This window comes from Phoxinus phoxinus (genome assembly GCF_949152265.1).
Source record: "Phoxinus phoxinus genome assembly, chromosome: 10".
NCBI classification, from domain to species: Eukaryota; Metazoa; Chordata; class Actinopteri; order Cypriniformes; family Leuciscidae; genus Phoxinus; species Phoxinus phoxinus.
Genome location: NC_136885.1, coordinates 21,897,189 through 21,919,457, shown reverse-complemented (window position 1 = coordinate 21,919,457; position 22,269 = coordinate 21,897,189). Strand labels below are relative to the sequence as shown.

At 36.9% G+C, this 22,269-nt stretch overlaps 1 protein-coding gene across 3 annotated transcripts in view; it reads left to right on the top strand.

Annotated features, from left to right (window-relative positions):
- Window positions 1-20,825, top strand: part of LOC307006301 (uncharacterized protein) — a 77,926-nt gene extending 57,101 nt beyond the window's left edge. Inside the window, exons 10-12 of one of the 3 annotated variants that reach the window (XM_079627140.1) lie at window positions 6,155-6,208; window positions 8,087-8,200; window positions 19,893-20,825. In XM_079627140.1, coding sequence (XP_079483266.1) covers window positions 6,155-6,208; window positions 8,087-8,200; window positions 19,893-20,072 — 348 coding nt within the window. In that variant the 3' untranslated portion in view covers window positions 20,073-20,825. Of the gene's footprint in view, window positions 1-6,154; window positions 6,209-8,086; window positions 8,201-8,603; window positions 9,273-19,892 lie in introns of those variants that run through there. The other 2 variants (XM_079627141.1, XM_079627142.1) reach the window with 2 other exon arrangements.
- The last annotated feature ends 1,444 nt before the right edge of the window (window positions 20,826-22,269 follow it).

Below are 22,269 nucleotides of genomic sequence, written 5' to 3'. Positions count from 1 at the left end.
CTCCATTATGTCTTTCACGAAGTATCATCCTCTAAAGGCAAAGTCAGATTGAATATAGCATATAGAAATAGGATTCCGGTTTCATAAGGATTATGTGTGATTACACCTATGTGTGTAGAGCAATTCTTTGGCTTCTTTTCTTGCCCCGTCTGATTTAACGTCTGTACCCTGACCTTCACAGCTTGCAATCACTTCTTGAAAATCAATAGCGCTGTTGCTGCTGCACCGACACACACCAAGAACAATCGTGTATGTGCGAGACGCAGAGAAAATGCCCAATCTCACCTTCAACTTTCTTAAACGTGTAGTAAAAAGCAATTTCACCTCTGTTAGAAGACAAGAAAAAGCATTGCTCCTCCTCCTGTGCGCTCTCAACACAAGACGATCTGTCAGAGCGCTCCTTCGTATGAAGCATGTCATCATATCCAGCTCGTTTAAAATGATCTCCGAGATGACTAGCACTAGCACTGTTTCTCGTGACAGGCCAGCTCTGCAGCTCTGAGACAGACTGATGGGCCGGCATTGTTCTAAAGGTCATTTAGCAGAGCAGCGGTCTTCTCTGGCTAATGATGTCATAATGAAGGACTGTGTGGGCCTGCGGTTAACAGAGTCAGACAATAGGCTTTTTCATTGCCAGGGTTAGCTCGGTGTGCCACTAAAGAGACGACCGTATTAAACTTAAGTGAGCAATTTGAATACCGTCTCCTTTTGTGTCAGATCTATATTTTATGATGTTCTCTGCTTCTCTTAGTTCTCAGATTGAATACATATTTGAACACAAATCCGCTGTATTTTCTTGCGATTTGACCTTTTAGTCACTTGTGCATGTCCTTTATAACAGTATCACTCATGTTGTCTTGCCTTAGAATTTGTAATGCTCATATTTTGCTGCCTAATTAAGGCTTTATTCCCATGAGAAAATAATTTCTTCACTACAGCTGCTGTTTACCTCAGTTAGATCAATAGCGCAGCTTACTGTAAAAGCCTCAAAAATCACAATCAATACCACCAACTTTAAACACTTAACAGCCTGTTACATCATTAAACTCTTGATTACACGCTGTTTAATCCTAATTCTTTGCGTAAATAAAAGCTTTCTCTGATCGGTTTTTCTTTCTGAGTACCGACCCTGAAGTGTTGCATGCCACTGGAATTTAGAACAGTTTAGATTACATTTAGAATAGATTTTTATTTTATTATTCCTTTATTTGCAAGTAGTCTATTGGACTTGCTATGGTTTTGTGCATGTTTTAACACAATGGGAGTAAATTATTATTATAATTAATACTTCAACTCAAAATAATTCATATTTATTAATAAACTAAAAAATTTTGGAGGCGATTTGTTGTGATTTTTTTCCCCCAGCTTGGTAGAAATTTGGAAGAAAATGTCAAATGTCTGCTTTGTCTGTTGGCGAAAGATGCTTAGTAATCGTAACTCTTAAACTTAGTAAGGAATTTGGTCAGACTCAAAACAAGATTAGGTCAGCACTGGATATCATTGAGGACTTGCTGACCTAAGGGCACTGAACAAGACTCAAATCTCATTTTTTGGCAAGCTGGAAAGGTCACTGAATGAATTTGAAGGACTTTTTTTTTCTGGTGAATGGGTTTAAATAATTTGATTTAAAATATAATTGCCTCCAAATGCATCTTCACAGACATTGTCTTACCCATAATTAAATCTTTTACACAGTTGGGATACTTTCATTTTATTAGACCATTTTCCGTTGAGTGATGGATTATTAAATACATCTCCAACTGCAAAACTTCTTGGTGCATCCTTGGATGCTTCGAACGGGATTCTTGAAAGGGAATGTTTGCCAAAATGTAATTTAACAGATTTGTGGTTTATAACTAAGCTCTTGGTGATATTTGAATAACATCACAAGTAACTCTATAAACCTGAGGTTATTCATGTATGTCTTTTATTTAAAAAAGAAGTGTGTGTGCAAGCCAATTCGTTTAATTAAAGTAAATGTTATCTTATAGATGACTTGATCATCCATATACAATATGTACAGAAAGTATGTGTGCATAATGAATGAATAAATAAATATGGGAAAATACTAGCACATAGGCTAGACACAAATGTGTAATTTAGGGCACAATGAGAGACGGACAAATAAGAAAAGAACAAAATGATAGGAGATACATGTACGAGGAGGCATAAGAAGGGGGTTAAAGAGAAATAATCACTTTTCAATGAATAGGCCTCCTCCCAAGTATGAACATATTAATATGAATTGCTGCATTCTTCTGATTCCAGGCTCACTCAGACAGCACCTTTATTTGACCTGACAATTACAGCCCCACAAAATACAATAGCGTTATTCAACATTTCCCTTCCACAGATTTTCATTTTCAGGCCAACAAAAGGGGTTAGAGAAAAAGGTATTTATTAGAATTAAAGAGAATTCTTTGTGAAAGTGTGAAAAAGACTTAACCTCATATCGTTCCTACCCCATATGACTGACTGACTTCTGTAGGTAACCAACGGAGATGTTTGACAGAAGGTTGGCATTGCTGTTTTTCATAAAATGCAAGTGAATGGTGACCACAGGCTATCAAACTCCAAAAGTGAAATAAAAGCACTACACATGTATCAGAAAATGAGTTCATAAAACTCGTGTGCTGTATTTCAAGTCTTTTGAAGCTAAACAGCAGCTGTGTGTATGGATCAGGGTAAAACACTTTTTCCCGCAGCCATAGCTCTCAAATGTAAATCATATAATTTGAAGATCGATTCTTAAAATACCAAGATCTGATTCACAAACCAGTGACTCTAATGAAGCAGTTCTTTTTAGTGTATTAAAAAATGTAGTGCAACCAACGTAGTAGGATTCTTTTGAGACCCGTTATTTGAGTGAATCAGTCAAAAAGACAAAAAAACTAAACAAAATAAAAAGTTGTCATTTAAATTAATCTATTATTACTGAATCAACATTAAGCTGTGTATACTTCCAGTATAATACATAATGGACATACATTGCATATAGCTAAATGAATTGGAATCAGATCAAAATCAAATGAAGATGTGAAATCATGAAATATTAATTGATAACCACCCCAAAATTATTAAAATGATTAAAAATCTTTATTATTTTATTAACCACTTTTATTTAGCTTTTGGTTACGTTTGAAGCTCAACAGCACTTGGTCGCCATTCCCTTTCACTGCATGCAAACAATCCTCCGGGGTTTCTCAGAAGAATTACAAATATTCTCATTTTGAGTTCCTTTTAAAGCTTTGAACATTATGCAGATGTAATCAAAAGGCATTATTTTTCTATTGTTGCATCAAACCTCTCTTGAGCATCTTTATCAGATAGACTGCGGTAAAGTAGACACTGCCAGGGGCTGTACACCTCCACTGGGGCTCGGGCACGTTACCAAATCCTGGTCCTCCAGCTGCTGTCTGCTGACGTCCGTAATCGCGTATGTATCTAAAGAAACGTTCAAGCAGATTTATGCATTCAATTTGAACTTCTTAAATGGAGAATCCCACGTACCCTAGAGCAGTTTTCCTCTGGGCCGAGCATTTGACTTTATCCGTACCTTTTATCTGTTGCTGAGAACTCCGAATCGGCATCGGGGAGTGATATGCGGCTAAGGAGAGCGAGAGAACGCGAGCATCAATCCCTAAAGTAATTATCTCAGCTCCTCCTCATTCCAAAAGGCTAAATATAAGTGAAGTTTTTAGCTCCCAGTGGCAGCCATGTTGCCTTTGATAAACGGTGCGACTATAAAATGCGGGTGCGAAAGCCAGTATGTGTGTTTTAGTGTATTCTGCGTTCACACAGCCTGGCTTGGAGTATAAATTCTCCTGCGCACAGTCCGTCTTTCTGCCATGAACAGTCGCTTGCACGCACACACAAAAGCAGATACAGATAGGCGGGTGAGTGTGGTTGTGCTAGATTGGAATTGTCAGAGGTGTCACATTAAATGTGCTATTATTAAGTCCAGGCTGAATTTTATGGCCTTGCAGGATCGTAAATTGGTTGGTCAGTCCTTTAAATTACGTATCCATCGAGCGATGTGCTCTATCCGTCTTCACTTTTCTCCTGCTTTACTTTCTCTTCCTCGTTCTCTCTCTTTCTCCCCCACCCTTTTACCACGTACAAATAAGAGCTTGATCTTGACTCTTTGGCCCTGGTTGAAATGGATGGCGTGAGTGCGACGGGACGAGAGGAGTGCGGGATGCTGAGAGTAGCTGACATCCGAGTTCACAGAGGCTTTAGAGGTCACTATGGCCCCTGGCCAAAGCCATGACCCTCCTAAGGGAATAACAAGAGAGCCTGTCTCAGTGTATCGATCATGGGAAACTTACAAGGAGCTCTAGTACCATTTAAAAGTTGAGAAGTCTAAAAATCTGGACATTTCTCAATTGCCTTTGAATGTTTTTGTTGAGGAAAAATCTGCACTTGTGTATCAGAAAATCAATGTACTATACGGAATTAAGTGATAGCTTGGGTAACGTTTTACGTCTTTTTTGGACATTACCGTTCGTAGTGTGTAGTATAGCTGTTTGAAACACCGCAGACCTTTTACATACACAAAGATCGAAGTCCACGACAAAGGGAGTTATTCTCTCCTAAAAGAAAGAACTGATTCTGAACTGCCTTAAATGAGTCATCAGTAATTCCAGTTTTACTTTCTGCATGAACATAAGTTTTGTAACAAATTTGCATAATGCCAGCCTATGGTCTTCATTGGCTGCCCACGAACAATGTCTACTTTGACCCTCCCTCGAACACTCTAGTTGTAGCTGAGGCCTTGTTTTGTGTTGTTGAAATGTTGAGAAGATGCTGTTTTCTGCACTGCGAAAGCAATTTTCACTTTGCCTGCACTTTCAAAGGACGAGGATTTGGATTTGGGCTTAAATTGATATGCTAAAACTGGCACCATCTTTACTGTTCATACAAGTGCTGAAGAAGCCTCCCGAGCTGAAATTCAGATTATGGTAATGGACATTTTGTTTCCCACATGCGTTGTAACTGTTAGACCAGTCACAACAGACTGGGCCATCTGACCAATCAGAGTGGAGTAGGCTCTCGGAAAGGAGGGGGTTATAGAAACTGAATCCTTGATCGAACGGTTTCAGACACTGTGAGAACAAACGTGATGCTGCAATGTATATAATAAGAACATTTTGTATATATACATTTAGCAATATAGCATTATAGGGCACTTTAAGCGCTGTGCATTTTGATTACAGCTCTCATCTGTATTTGATTCTTTGAAGCTCAAGGACTTTGAGATGAAGTGTCTTTATAGCCCAATATTTGACTTAAACTGACCTTGTCCCTCATCTCTTGATCAGATGTATTGATGACACTTAATTAAAACACACTCTGGGTGAATGGGTTAAGCTGATAGTCAGAGGCTGACAAGGGATGGATCAATAACACCGATCAGAGAAATTAAGATCTCAGGCTCTCAAAGGAGAAATAAAGACTGTTTAACAAATTAACATAAGAACTGAGGTGATAAAGCAGTAAAAAAATCATTAAATTATAAGCCCTTTTCTCTCCTTTGAGAACTGGCAGAGCGCAGTCAACACTCAAAGTTCAGCAAAAAGAGGGCTACTCATCATAAGACAAACAAACAGACTTTCCTGGTTCAGTTACGGCACTTGATTATTGCACTTGACTAATAAACAATAATAATAAAAATGTATTTGTATAGCACTTTTCATACATGGAATGCAACTCAAAGCTCTTCACAAGCAAATAATACAATTTCACACAATGTCAATAATAATGTGTTTAATAAAAGGTTCACAATGTAAAATAAAGAAATTGGAAATATAGTTTGACCTCAATATAAAATAATAAAATAAAAAGTATAAAAAAAACAAATATAAGAGAATCATGAGATTTATGGGTAAATCCCTTTCGGAAATGCCCTTTCGCTTTTTAATAATGGGAAATTGTAGATGCATGAAGGGGATTTGCTTTTTTATGTGTCTTATGCGATTTCTTTTTATACAAAATATTTTTATATAAATATCATATAAATAATTTTCTCCCCTTAAACTAATTTAGTCTTTAGACTTTTAAGCAGTTGTGGAATTATTTGGAATTAAAAATTCATTTACGTTTTAGAAGTTACATGTCATATTTTAGTAAATGAAGAGCTGCTTTCTTTTTCCAGATGGCCACAGAGGTGTTGGAGGATCTTCTAGAGGAGGATGACGAGGTTGTGGAGGTGTGTGTTCTTTTTTTTATCTTTTAAAAATGGTTTTAGTGTTGTTTTACTCATTTCACAAGTTAACCAATTATAAAGAGTTTGATTAATCTAATTAAAACACATCAAACTGAAATGTTAAATAAATGACTTATAACATATAAGATGTTTATTTCCAGTTGTTGTGGTGTGGTTGTGTATTATCAGGTCCCTCCTACAGGCTCCACCTGGTCGGATATTTGACACCATTATTTGATGCATTGCTCACTGTCTCCGACAGCTGGATTCATAATTTATGGCATTATATCCTGCTGAAATAGTAGTTTGTTTGTGTGAAAGTGCTTTGGTCTTCACTTTACTTTATTAGCTAGAGAAATTACGAACACAATGCTAGGGTGGCTAAAACTGAGATTCGTATACATTGCTATTTGATGGACCAACAAATACACAAACACACACACACACACACACACACACACGCACATAACACATTTTTATACCTCAACCCAATGCCACACAATACATTAAAAAGCATTATTAAACTCGAAGGCATTCGGATCTTTTCTTCAGACTTGATTAAAAATAGCTTATACAGTACAAACATCCTGATGTTGATGCATAATTAATGAGCCAAACTGAAGCCAATAATAAATTATTAAACAAATGAATATGAAACTTACTGTAGTGTGACTTTCAGAGATTTGATTTATTTTATTTTTAAGAATTTTTTTTATCACCTAGTCCTACTGGCTATATAAAAAAGGATAAGTCCTTTGATATGTCAGAATCGGAACTGGACCATTAAATTCCTTTGATTGCCATCCCTATAGTCTACTCTCTGAAGAGTCGGGACTGAGGTTTACCGGTCCACTCCCACACACAAACACACACACACGTATACACACACACCCACACACTCTTTCTCTCTAATAGATATCTGACAGATTGAGAGCGCTTACAGAGTGTTCTGAACATTCGGCTCAGGAGAGTCATAGAGTGTGAAAGAGGAGGAGACAGAGAGAGTGGGAGTGAGAGATGTTTGAACTCTCTGTGGTGTGTTATTGAGACATCAGAGAAGGGTATAGAGTGTAACAGTAGGTGATAAAGTGAAGAGCACTTCAACACAGCACAACAAAAACATGCACACACACTCTTCCCCACAGCCCATTTGTGTCTGACTTCCCTTTGTTCAATGTTCTCATTTTTCAGGATACAAACAAAGCTGCCCGATTGTTTGTTTCTTCCCTCTCTTTTTGCCGCAAAATAAGGTTATTTTAATCCTGCCTGAAATCAAATATTTATAGCACTGACAGAGTGCACAGGAAGTGCTTTAGGTTTGTTTTGTTAATTACAAGTGGCTGACTGACTGTCTCATGTTTTTTGCAGCGTACTTTTAGATGTATTTACTGTAGGCAAGAGTGGGGTAATGTGTGCCAGATTTTACACAATTAATGCAATAGGCCAGTACTTCCAAACCCTGATCCTGGAGTGACTCCAACACTGCTCATTTGGAATCATTGGGGAATATAGGAATTATTTACATTTCAAATAAAAATATGAATACAAATGAGAGAGAAAAACAACATACTAATGTATAATCCCATTCCATTTATAATCCATGTGTAACACTTAGAATCCCAATCCCAGTTTGCTGCATTTTTTAAACCAGGCACAAAATGGTTTTAATAATCAGAATATTTTCATGTTGTGCAAAAATTAGACAGCATTTTGTAATAGTAATAATATTTCTGCTAGTATTCCCTGCATTTGAAGGCAAAGCTTATACTATTATTTGAACCACAAGCACAGTTTACCCTAAAACATCTGACATGCTGCAAATTATAAATTGTCAATAATTATTTGCAATTTATATATATATATCTTCTCTTCCTGTCTCAGGTGTGGTATCTGTTGGGATGGCTGTTTTATTTGCAGCTGGATAAACAAGACCTGACAAACAACAGTGTGAACTTCAGAAAATCAGCCTGGACGTACCTTAGCAAGGCCAAAAAGGTAGAGCTCGCACATATACACACACTGCTCTTTTGGAAATGATGAGGCCATCTGATTTCATCATAGCATAGTTTTCATACAGTACACACACACACACACACACACACATTTTCTACCTGGCTGATTCCTCCTCTCCTCCCTTGGTCCCTTCTCATTTTTTCCATCTGTCATAGCTCTCTCAGCATGCCGTCAGCTCTTTTCAGCTCTTTTTCTACTGTGAAATTTCTCGAACTCTGCTGGTGTCCGAGCGCAATAGAAATAGAAAATGAAAGCCAGAGTTTGAAATAAAATGAGAAAGGGAATAGCTTGCAGGGTGAAGTATGACAATATGTATAGCTCTTTTTTTCTACCAACCCCTGTTCTTTTCTTCTTTTTCTTCCTCCTCCCCATTTCTCCTCCTCAGGCTTTTCACTGTTACTTGACTTTGGTTGTCTCTGAGGAAACCGTTGGTCACTGCATGTAGTCTTTTTTGTTCCTCTTCCATTGTTTTTCTGTCTCTGCATCTCTTTCGTTTCTAATAGATTCGTCGTCATCTGTCCTTCATTTCCTCTGCTTCACCTTGTAGCCTCTCATTTTCTTCGGGAGAGGAAAAGACATGCCTTACTACGTCCTTGATGATCTAGTGAGATGAATTGGGAAGGCCGGGCACACACCTGCTGTCTCGCATATAGATGTAGATCCATATGTCTATCCTTGAGTCTATGAAGTACAGACTTTCATTACTTAGTTATTGCAGAATGCACTATTGATGGGTAGTTATGGCTAGCCAATAGGAAAGCAGGAGAAATGTGTTTCTTTACACTTATCAATCCTAATGGTTTTTCAAAGTCTCAGACATGTAACCTTTCAAATGAAAACAGCCAGATGAGATGTAATACAAACTCTGACCGTCTCAGCACCTAACACTTCATGTAAAAACAGTAGCCACAGTAATCAAGTATATGTTTCATTTGTAGATATACAAACGGAGAAGGAAATCTAAAAAAAAATAGAATGTATTTCTATATTTATGTATTTATTTGTTTTTATGTTTTATATAAACATCTGAAAGTAAAAATATATTAATCCAATTAATAATGAGCCCATGCTATTTTATTTCAGAGTCGTCTCTCCGGCCACTTAATCCTGAATGACTTTATAAGGTCTTTGGAGTTTGTCTGCTGTTTAAATCTGTTTGTGCTGCTCTATAGATTTTTTAAAAGGAAATTTGAGAGGAAAAATTGGCTCATGAGCACAAAATATGTAAATAAGACCTGAAAGTCACACTCTTGGCTTTGGTTCAGACTTGTGAATATTTAATTACATTCGCTAACGTCTCAATTATTCATCTGCTCTTTAATCAGTGCCCCATATCGCCAAGCTTTTGTTAGCTGTGTCATTAATATGGCCGTAATAAAGCAAACAGTAATTATTTATTAATTAGCCTTTTAGAAGGTCATCTCTCTGCGCTATGAAATATACTGCCATTTATGACTGAGCTAGACTAATGTTGATAGTATAATGCTTAGTATTGACAGCAATAACCTTTCAACTTTTTAGTAATAGAATTGCCCGAACTGTTGATTAAATCTGGTGATCATATACATTTTCCATCCTTTGGGAACAAAATATTTCAGTAGCATCATAGAGAGTCTTATTTTTTGCACCATTGCTTGCTAAATCTATAAAAACAGAAATACGTTTTCATCTTGGGTAGAACACAAAAGAAGATAAAAAAAATAAAAATAAAATGTATCTGGGTATTTGGTCCATGCAGTGGGTGTCAGGGGGTCCAATGTTAGTTTGAAGTTTGAACATGAACTTTTATTGAAAGGACAAAAGTAGTTGAAACATCTTAAAAATATATTTAAGGAACGTCAAGAAAACAGTTGTTCTTGGATAAGTAAACAAATGCATGGATTATACAATCCACCTGATGTTGTCTTAACCCCTATTCAGACAGAGTTACCATTCGTATCACCCAACATCAGTGATTTCATGTACCAATTCGGACAGGACTAACATCTCTGTGTGCATTACAGAGGTGGAAGTGTGTGTTTTCTGGACGTGGGCATTACAGAAGGTCATGTGCTGTGGGTGCGTGTGACGTCACATACAGTATAACATATACGTTTTTTTAATGAATTACTGCTTATTTTTTAAGTTTATAGAAGTGGCTGTTTGAAATAAACCCATATAAGTGAGTATAGACATCTAAACAAGTATTACCTCCATGACACTAATATTAAAACCTTTAAATATATTTTAAAAAATGCGATTTCCGTGATTTGGCTCTATTCATTAATTTCGTAACTGTATTTTTTCGTCGGATGCCATCCATGTTGAAATGAATGCATGTGGAAGATTGGTGCGTAAAATGTAGCTCAGGTAGATCAAGAAACACATGAGGAGAAGCGGTAGGATAATATAACACAGACATTCGCATTTGTACGGGATTAGAATTCTCAGAGGACTGTTGAGTTTGCAGGAAAACCGTAGGTAATTTTTTACTGAGGCAGTGTGAGAAAAACACAGACATGGCAGATTCTGACGGGATTAAAATCGCAAAGTATACTTGTGAGAAATGAATTTCTCTAATGTCCCCCTGGAAAACTAGTCCCGTCCAAATAGGGCTTTATTCTGAAAGATATAGTTACGCTGTTAGCTGTTGCCCAAGTGCTGTGGATTTCAACTCTATAAAGTATTTCCATATATGTTTAAATCTTCAGTTTTATGCTTCTGCTTGAGTGATCATTAGCCAGTTGTGAAAGTGATGGCTCTTGAGCTAATCTCTTGATTACAGTCTCGATTTTTCTCCTGAATCGATTGATTTCCCCTGCTCCTCTGATTTTAATTAGCTTGTGGCTACTCTGCCTGTTGCGGATTAGTTTTCTGTGTATGCGCTCATATTGCTGTTTTCTACCTTCACTCCATCCTTCCTCACTTCCACTATCCGCTCGTTCTTCTGTCACACTCTATGACTTCAGGCAGGGTTCAGATTCCACTTTAGCCGCTATTCACCATTGATTTTCTGCCTTCTGCTCAATGTCCAGCTCTTTACACGTCCATCCCTTAGCTCCCCTCCCCATCCATACCTCACTACCTCTCTCTTTCTTTCTTTCTTTCTTTCTTTCTTTCTTTCTTTCTTTCTTTCTTTCTTTCTTTCTTTCTTTCTTTCTTTCTTTCTCTTGTGCCATTCCTCACTACCTCTCTTTAATCCCTCTATTCCTTGCTAACTCTCTTTTCTTTCTCTCTTTCTTCCTCTTTTCTGTCTCTATGTACTATACCTGCATCTGCCTCGCTGATTCAATCGCAAGTGGTCAGCCGAGATCTATTGCTGCTTATTCCTGGTGTTAAAGGATTAGCTCACCCAAATATTCTGCCTCCCTCATATTGTTCTCATATTACCAGCCTTTTTTATTTTTAAGAGAATTGTATGTTACTAATTAATATTTATGCTATGAAATTAATACTAATTCTTTTTTCAAATTTTCTAAAATTATTTTTCTATTAAAGCTGTATTTCATGTTAAAATAGAGACAATGCCTTTAAAATCCAACTTTTGAAGGCAGATTAGTGTCATCTGGTGGGAGTAAAAATAATAATAATAAATGAATGCCATAGTGTAACCATTAGATTACTAATTAGCTCTATATAAAGAGGCTTGTACATAAAAACTTCAGACATTTAGACATTCTCAAAACTACTTTTTGTCAAGATTTGGATTTGTTTGAAATGTTGATTTGAAGTGTCCGTTTTTCCCAATAATTTTACTACAGTTAAACCTGAACACAGGTTCTAATATCTACAAGATTGTTTGTTACATGTAACATCAAAATGTATATTTGAGTACCTCCGAATGTCATTTAGTCAAATCACATTTTTATTCTTCAGTATTTTTCTCCCTCTTTCCATATGTCACTACTTCTTATTTCTCTCCATCAGCTCTTTTTTCCTCTCTTCATCCCTCAGTACATCTCTTTTTACTCTTCATTACCTCCTTCCCTTGTCCTGTATTGATCTGGGCAGTATTGATTGAGATTTGAGTGCATGACCACATTTTCAGCCATTAATAATCTTACATATAATGATTTATCATGCTTACTGTATGCTATGATGCATAAATGGTCCAGCCTCTTGCTTTGTGAATAGACAGTCACACTTTATCGATCCTCGAGGGGAAATTAGGTATTTCATCAGCTTTTGTTCTGTGTGGAAGTAATAGATCGCAATGTCACAATGTTACTTCAGCGTTAGTAAAGCATCTCGTTCAGCCACGGGTGCAAGAGGACCCGTTTTGAGCATCTCATTGCTCTGTCTGTAACTTACCATTGCAGCTTTTGAAATCGCCTCTAGCAAGACCCACGAAAAACACATTCACACAGTGACACCTTTTATGTGGCCTTGATAAACTAATATACACAGCTGAAATATTTTTGTGTTAATGTGCATAAGAGCGAGTATTCACACGCTTTTCACATTCCAATCAAACAAATGTCTCAGGTCTGCTATTTTCTTCCAGTAAATCTCAATGATTATAACATTCCTGGAAGAGACACGAGTGTGTTTTTTAGACTGGAATGAGCCTTGTCCGGTGTCTTTATGCAGATTTTGTGTGTATTTGTATGTTTTTCCACACACGTATTTTTCTCAACTCTGTTTATATGTGCAGCAGCTGTGTTGATAATGCTTTGTGTCATTTCATTGAGTACAGTAGAGATGAAGACATCTGATCCCACAGCTGTCTTTCACATGCACCAGAGCGTTTGAGAGCAGGCGATGGGAATCGTGTATTTGATTGCATGTTTTAGATCCAAGCCGGCTATTAGGTGCTCTCACATTGTTTACAGGTTTTACAATGCAGGGGTCAAACGTCAGTATAAAATATTCTAATAAGTGCCACATCATTTTTTATTATGCAACACAGCACATATAAAGCAGACGTTTCGGCCATATGTATATATAAAATAACTTTATGACAACCAGCTGCAAATCACTGTTAGTGTGAATGGGTTAAATACAGTAAGTGTAGTGTATTAGTGTGTTAATGTGTCTTCCTTAAAAAGCCTGGACCTCTTCCATCCACTAGGTTCAAGATCACTTTCAAGAACTCTCCAATCCAATTTGGTCTTGTCTACTATCTTTCATAATCAAGGTTTAGAAAGCAGGTGGAATTGTAAACCACCAGCAAGCAAATGTGATTAACTGAAGTGTCAGCAAACAACAACTAAGGAAAGGTCCGCTAATCGTACTTATTTTGATCCTGTATGGATTGCTCTGTTTGTAGCATTGCTTTGTTGGTGTTTGTTCTTACCTGTTTTCTTAGCCTAAACTTTTTGCCATCATTAAAAGCCCATGTGTTCTGACACTACCTGATCACATTGTCTCACTCTCTTTCCCCTATCATTTCCTCTTTCAAGTGTAGCTATAAAGAAAACGTACCCAAAAAATAATCAATTATTTAGTATATAAAATGCTCTGTAGGATTTTTTTGTGCTGCATTATTGTGTAGACGTTTATGAAAGTAAAAAAAAAAAAAAAATTCTTATAGGTTGCGCAATATTTAAATTCTCAGTTACTTTTATAGTAGATTGATGCTTTATACATGTACTCTAGAAACCCCTTCTGGTCTGTTCGCTTGTATTTTTGTGCTCCCAGTCGAGTGAAAGCCGCAGAGCGTCTTTTGTTCAGTGTCCTATGTGTGTTTGTTCTTTTAGCTAGGTCTGTAGTTTGATGTATTAAGAGCCGTTCTCATCTCTTGAGACACAGAAAGGTGTTATCACTGTGCTTTTAGAGAAATCCTTTATTGTGGACACGAGCACACACGGGATTGGAGGCACTTATTTATCTATAGATTCACACTGAAAACGCTATCCTGCCTTTTATCACTCTTTTCGCACTCATATCTTCCTGTTTTGATGCACTGAAGTGTTTGAAAGTTGACCTTTTTCTTTGATGTTAGGTGTGGGTGTGTGATTAAGAAAGTGAAGAACCAGGGCAGTGGGAGTTATGGATATGTGAGTTGTATATTAAATACTGAAATCTGTTTTTCCTCCGCTGTTCAATGTAAATACATTGACAATGAAATAATATTATTTATATAACTTGCTTTAAGTACCATTTGTTACAACAAAACTCCTTTGTAAATGTGTCTTGGGTCTTTAACTTCATGTTGTCATTTGAGCACCTGTCAGTATGATTTAGATTTCAGTCCAGGATACTTTTGCTACACCAGTAGGTGTCTTTTTGTGTTTTATGAATGAATCATTTACTCATGACTCAGTTTATTCAGTTTGTTCACCAACATGATGTCACGTTTGAATCAAGAAATTAAATGGTCAGTCGAGGCCGAACTCGAATGCTTTTTGAAATGTCTGATTCGTTCTAGTGAATCAGTTTGTTCAGATGATTTTTTCAGAAAGATTAAAAATTCATACCCCTGCGCAGAAGTACAACTTTTTTGGTCTTATATTCTTCAATTCAAACTGCAAAATCACAACTCGGGTAAACTTTCTTTTGCCATAGGTTAGTGTCGCAGGAAACACTGGTGTATGCCTCAGAGGGAGGAAAATTGTGTGTGTGTGTGTGTGTGTGTGTGTGTGTGTGTGTGTGTGTGTGTGTGTGTGTGTGTGTGTGTGTGTGTGTGTGTGTGTGTGTGTGTGTGTGTGTGTGTGTGTGTGTGTGTGTGTGTGTGTGTGTGTGTGTGTGTGTGTGTGTGTGTGTGTGTGTGTGTGTGTGTGTGTGTGTGTGTGTGTGTGTGTGTGTGTGTGTGTGTGTGTGTGTGTGTGTGTGTGTGTGTGTGTGTGTGTGTGTGTGTGTGTGTGTGTGTGTGTGTGTGTGTGTGTGTGTGTGTGTGTGTGTGTGTGTGTGTGTGTGTGTGTGTGTGTGTGTGTGTGTGTGTGTGTGTGTGTGTGTGTGTGTGTGTGTGTGTGTGTGTGTGTGTGTGAACTGTGCAGATATAAATGACTATCTGTCAGCTGGACAGTAAGGTCAGTTGTGGATCAGGAGTCAGTTCAGCCCAGCAGTTCATCAGAGGAGAGAGGTACAGAACGAGAGGGAGAGATACGGCCTGAGGAGAGTGATTTAGGGACAGTGGGAGGAGTGCTTGATGGTAATCTGAATGATGAAAGAAGGCAGAGAAAGAGGGAAGGACAGACACAATCACATTCATTACTTTCAACACACAAATGCACACTACACCGGACACACACACAGTATATGTGTCAGGTTTTGTCAGAATTCTGAGGACCAGCTATGGCTAATATAAATGTATGTATATCTGAATTTATTTATCTAAATGAAGAATTATAGATCTAAATAAAACAACATAGTTATATTGATAATAAAATATTTAGGGACTAGAAAAATCATTAGCTCAGTTTAATATCCCTCCCATGACAGAAACAAACGTGTGTGTGTGTGTGCGCGTGCGTGCGTGCGTGTGTGTGCGCGTGCGTGTTGTTTGGCATCAATAGTTTATTTGTGCTGGTTCCCAATTGAGTAAGATGGCCATAGCAGGAGATCGCAGACTCACTTCTGAACACACACACACCATCAACACCTCCAGACAATTTTCTTCAGCAAAGAACCCCCCCCCAAACAGCTCCTCTGCAAAGCTGCCATTTCAAAACATAGAAATACAGCAGTGGAGAAGGTACACGTAGAAGTCTTGGATTAAGTGGAAGACACACTTTTCAGCAGTAGATATCTCTAGCAGGAACATTTCTGCTGTGTACACTTTTGAGAGCTTGTAAAGATGAGGAGATTTTTGGTGTGTGTGTGTGTGTGTGTGTGTGTGTGTGTGTGTGTGTGTGTTCTTGTTTTTGTGATTTATGAGGACACAAATCTGTATAATGACGTGTGTATTACACTGGTATTACAACTTAAACGTGATTTACGAGTCCTCTTAATTCAAATAGCTTAAAAACATAAAAAACTATGTTTTATTAAAAATGTAAAAATGCAGAATGTCTCCTGTGATGGGTAGGTTTAGGGATAGGGGCAGTGTAAGGGGATAGAATATACAGTTTGTACAGTATAAAAAACAATATGTCAATGGAATGTCCTCACAAGGATAGGAAAACAAACGTGTGTGTGTGTGTGTGTGTGTGTGTGTGAGTGAGACTCTTATCAGGACTGGAGATCAGGTCTCAGTAATTACAGGGTGGAACTCCAGATGGTGTCTGTCGCTGAGGTAACACATTCGAGGAGCGCCGTCCTCCTCTAGATTGATTAAATAACCACCACTCAGATCTGTGAATCCAAAATGCAGGAGCTGTGGCACAAGTGTTTCTCAATTCATTTATTTATTCGCAGAGGCGTTGGGCGCAGTGGTACAGGGTCATTCTCTGTTTGCACTGCAGTGCTTTTTTTTTTTATCTCTGTGGAAGATCATCTCAGTGAAATTGCTCCCAGGAGGATTATGTGTTAAGTTTCTAGATATATTTACACAAAATATTGCAAAACATTTATATGTATATTTTAAGGTGATTTAATTATTTTCCTATGTTTGCAGATGCTGTATGTCATCGAACTTAATGAAATTCTGTCATAAAAATAGCAAATAAAATATCTAAAAAATATTATCTTTATTGAGGTCTGTTTATTATCTGTTTATATCTATCTATATCTAATATAAATCTTTACTATAACTTTTTATAAATTTTACACATCTTGTTGAATAAAAGTATTAATTTCTTTCAAAAAAAAACTTTTAAACGGTAGTGTATATTGTCACAAAATATTTCTATTTAAAAAAATCTCAAAGTATCACAGGTTATAAAAAAATGAAGCAGCACAACTGTATCCAACATTGATAAGATAATGATTTCTGAAGGATCATGTGACACTGAGACTGGAGCAATGGCTGATGAAAATAGAGCTTTGCATCATAAGTTATATTTGAAAACATATTAAAATAGAAAAACATTATTTTCAATTGTAATAACATTTCAAAATAGTACTGTTTTTTATTTTATTTTATATTTGATCAAATAAATGCAGGCTGATGAGCATAAGATACTTCTTTCAAGAACTTTAAAAATAGTATGTTTCCAAACTTTTGACTGGTACTGTATTTTGTATTGGATTGTGTGTGTGTATATATATATATATAAATGCCTATTTAAATCCATTGCAATTATAATACTTTAAAAACAAAATTCATGAATAATTTATTCTGATTTCTGTCTCCTTTTTCTGCCTTTTTTCTTAAGCAATTTTGGAATAGAATGAAGAATAGAAGTTTTTTTTAAGTGACTAATGAGAGCTAATGGATATCAAAATATACTTAAAAATCACCAATATTTTTTTTATGATTAGTAAAGTGTGTTTTTTTTTAATTCTCAGAATCAGGCATGGTACATTTACCTAGAAATGTTTGCCCTGGTACAAATTAGTCTATTAATCTGAGTGCTGAATCTGGAGTTTAACAGTCGCAATGACCGTCCAAGGTAGCCATCCACTCCAGTTATGCATTAACCAGTATATAACAAATCATTCATAAGACATTTAAATGTTCCAGTCCTGTGAGCCAATGTGAGTTTAATGTGTAAGTGTTGCTTTATCGTCACAATTAACCTTGATATCCGGCAGCGAAAAGGCCGGAAAGTACATGCACACATCAACATTGTGTTAAAATGCCCTCATGGGTCTAACTAAACCTGTGTGGCCAGTGGTTGTAATGTTTGTGCGCGCGTGTGTGAAGGTCAGATCCGTAGAGCAGGTAGGAGATTCAGACTCTCCTGAGGGCTTATGATCGGTCCGTAAATGAGATCCCACGAGGCCCGGAGAGCCCCGTCGCCACTCGCTGTTGCTTAGCGACCGTTCCCACGGCTCTGAGGGTGATATGAGGGAGCAACCGGCTGCCCACTGACAGTATGTGTGTGTGAGATGACCTGGTTAGTCTGTGAGTGTGAAGGACTCTGTGGTTTCGCTCCTGGGGGAGTTAAATAAGGTTCTATGCTGCTAAAACTCATTAAATAAAAAGAAGGAAAGAGAGGAAAGAACAGCGGAGGAGAGGTTGATAAGTTGTAGGGTCACTTTCTCCAGCCTTTTAAATGACTGCTCTTTCATGTATTAATAAGAAATGTGCTTTCTTAATTAAAGTCAGGTTGTTAGAGTAGACAGAACTTCTGCGTCTGCATGATTACAGTTCACCGAGGAGAGGTCTGCACTCCAAACGCACTGCTAATACCTCATAAGGAAATGACCTTTACAAAAAATAGTGTGCATTAGTCATTCTCACGTGATGCTTTCTGAAAGTTGAGGAGGTTTGGAAGCTCTCTGCATGGCTCTTTGACCGGGTGCAAGTCTGTCGGCATGGCGTCGATGCCCGTTTTAGCTTTGCCATCGTTAACCACATTCATATCACATCATGACTGCTTGTTATTCAAGTGCAGTTACTCAATTTAATAAGAAGTTGTTGAAGTTGTAAGAAGTTGTTGATGAATTGTTACTATTAATATGGTTGTACAGATAACTTCAAATGTTACTTTTTAAAATCTTATAATGCTTTTTGTTTTAATGTTAAAGTATTTGTATTAATATAATATTGTGTATGTATATATATATATATATAGCATTATTTATGTCAGTATTATTATAATAGTTTTTACCAGTTTATTAAAGTTTAATTTACCAGATTCTGATTGGCTGTCATTGTTTTTATTGCTCATCAGCTGAAAATCGTTCTGACAGTGATGTCAACGTTATCTTTCTCTGTGCCAGTATTGTTATAGTTGTGGACTATTCTTTTATATTAGAACGATTTTTAGAACTACATCTTTATCGTCATCGTTATGGTTATCGTCCTTGGTGTAAATAGGCATTTACAATCTTTCTGCTTTATAACATCACTTTGTGAATGTTCAAATATGTCAGGCAATTCTTTTAACTTTGAGTTGAAGTCAAACATTAACATGCAATGTGAATACATTCTGCTACACTATTAATGGTGTAATTTCAGATATAAAAGAACAAGTTGTTATTTTATACATTATCACTTCATTTGCAGTGAATGCAGTTATTATAGAAAAAAATATGCAACACATTATGTTGAGCCTGCTTCCTTTTTACATTAGATTGCGTCTGAATGTATCTGTGCCAATAATCTGCAGTTGATTAAAAGGACAATTAATTGATCATCGATTCATCATGATGAGTATCCCTTCCCTTGTTGAACTGAAGCTGTAAAATGTTGTGTACTTTTTCTCCTGCAAGCTTTTTATATAAACCAAAAGGAGAAAGTGTGGGGCGATATATTGTTTAGCCGTCACTTTGAGAATTGTTTTTTTTTTATCATGTTCTTTCGGGGGATATTTTACAGTGATAAGAGTTGAGACAGTGAGGGGATTGAATTCTCCTCCTCTCCTGGCAAGCACTCAGTCACTTGCTGAACAATTTCCCACTGATGCAGAGCTTGCTTCGTTTGAGCTTGGAAAGGAGTCACTAATTTGTGGAATTTGCCAGCCGACTTCGCTGGCACTGGGCCTTCATGGAGAAAGATGGAGGGAGAAAGAGAGAGAGAGTCATTGAACGATGGAGAAAAGAGGAATATATAGGAGAGGCACAGAGGAGAGTTTTGATTTAGTTCACACTGCAAGAACATGCCAAGCCTGGAGTCAAAGCTGAGATTTCTCTTTTCTCTCTGAACAAACACCGTTTCATCTGATAATAATCATGAGATCTGTTTTTTTCTCTCTCGAATCTGTAGCTCTATGTGAAGCTGCGCTGTGAGGACGCACCCATGTTTGAGCATACGGAGCAACTGTTAGCAGAGCTGGGTGGAGGTGATGAAGATGATGATGAAGCTGGACCTTCTCTAGAGGACATTGAGGATGATTTTATTCAAAGCAGTGATGAAGAAGAAGAAGAAGATGCCATGGATCACTGACTGGGCTCTTGTTTATTCTAATAGTCTTCTATGGCCTCGTCCAGTCAGAATATTAAAACTGATGGCGGCATCTTCACACAGTTTCCTTTACCCTCTCTCTCCCTCTTCTTTTCTTTCCACCTTTTCTTCCTTTCTTTTCGAGTTTGATCTGAAGTTTGTTCTGACTGAAGCGGGGTGTATTTTCTGTTTTTTTCTTTTCTTTTTTTTTTGCATGCTGAGACTGCGAACGATCTGGACATCTGTCACATTGATCTGGACATTGATCAAGTTGGTGTTTCTTAGTTCATTTATTTCTACTGTTTTAGAAGACTTACAAAGTGTAGAAATAAAGGCATTTCTAATTCCATACAACATTTATTTCATTTTATTTGATCTTGTAGTTATATGGAATGAGAAATGTCTTAATGGACTGAAGTATTTTAAAAACAAACAGCTAAATGCCCATATACATGCTTATGTTTCCTTGAAATGAAGATGATAGTTGGAAATCATTGTCGTCTCATTCTGATTTCATTATTTTTTGAAGTCTTGTGAGAATGTAATCAGCCAGTCCAGAATCTGCACAATGAACCCTCTAGCTAGAAGACATTTCATCTCTCAACTCACTTGAGTGTTTGTTAATGTCCTTCACCTAATGATCAACCTAAGGATCATTCTGGTAATGGATGTGGGAAAACAGTTTTTGTTTATCTTGATGCAGACCCCAGAAATGTGGTGCAATAATGCCACAATAACAATACATTATTATAATGAGCCTTGATGTTTGTTTGTTTTTGTCTTTTCCGATGCTCTCGGTCTGTCGTCCAGCCTGTACAGAGAACCGCTCTTATGAACTACCGCACTTTTTCCACATAAACTATTTCAGAGATGCTACAACAAGCCTCCTGAGTTCAAACGAGACATCTGGTTTCATGTTGTGAATTCTAAGCAAATCTCATAATCCGACCACACGAGGCCTGCCAGTTCATAGCCTTAATGGAAATTCTCAAGTTTTAATTAAGCTTGTAGACTTTTAGCTTCTCAAAGATGGCGAGCTTGGATGAAATATGTGAACCTGGATCACAAAACCAGTCACAAGTCGCACTAGTATATTTGTGGCAATAGCCAACAATACATTATATGTGTCAAAATGATCGTTTTTTTCTTTTATGCCAAAAATCAGGATATTAAATCAGGATATTAAGGAAAGATCATGTTCCATGAAAATATTTTGTAAATTTCCTACCGTAAATATATAAAACATTTATTTTTGTGAGTGAATGCAGCACAATTGCGAACATAAATGGACAAGTTTAGAGGCGATTTTCTCAATATTTAGATTTTTTTGCACCCTCAGAATCCAGATTTTCAAATAGTTGTATCTTTTTTTTATAGATTGGTTTCATGTAACTGACATATGCCCATAAATTGTATAATCCCTCTTATACCTACAGCACCTTTCAAAACTTTTCGTTATGATTGTGCGTGTGTGCGTGCGTGCGTGCGTGCGTGCGTGCGTGCGTGCGTGCGTGCGTGTGTGTGTGTGTGTGCGTTTGTTTGTTTGTTTGTTTGTTTGTTTGTTTGTTTGTTTGTTTGTTTGTGTTTAAAAGAGTGTCTCATTTGTCTATCAAGGATGCATTTATTTGATTAAAAATACAGTAAAGATAATGTGAATTTGAAACTGAATTTCAGCAGTTATTACTCCAGTCTTCAGTGTCACATGATCCTTCAGAAATCATGCTGATTTGCTGCTCAAGAAACATTTCTTATAATTATCAATGATGAAAGCAGTTGTGCTGCTTAATAATTTTGTGGAAACAGTGATACATTATTTTAGGATTTTTTTATGAATAAAATATTCAAACAAACATATTTGAAATTGCAATTTTTTTTACAAATATAAAAGTCTTTACTGTTACCTTTGATCAATTTAATGCATTCTTGTTAAATAAAAGTATTTTTGTAAAAAAAAACTAAGTAGCCATCTTTAAGAAACTGCTGAAGACGTATCTTTTTCGGCAGCACTTAAGCACTTGATTCAGCATTGAAGTATTTTTGAAAAGTGTAATTTGTAATTGTGATATGTCTATAGACATGATAGAATGTTTATACTGTACTTTGTACAGTTACTTTATGGTCTTTTAAGCCCACTGCCATTGGGTTTTTGAATACCTCAATTAGTTATTAACACATGTCCTTTGAAGGACATTTTACACAG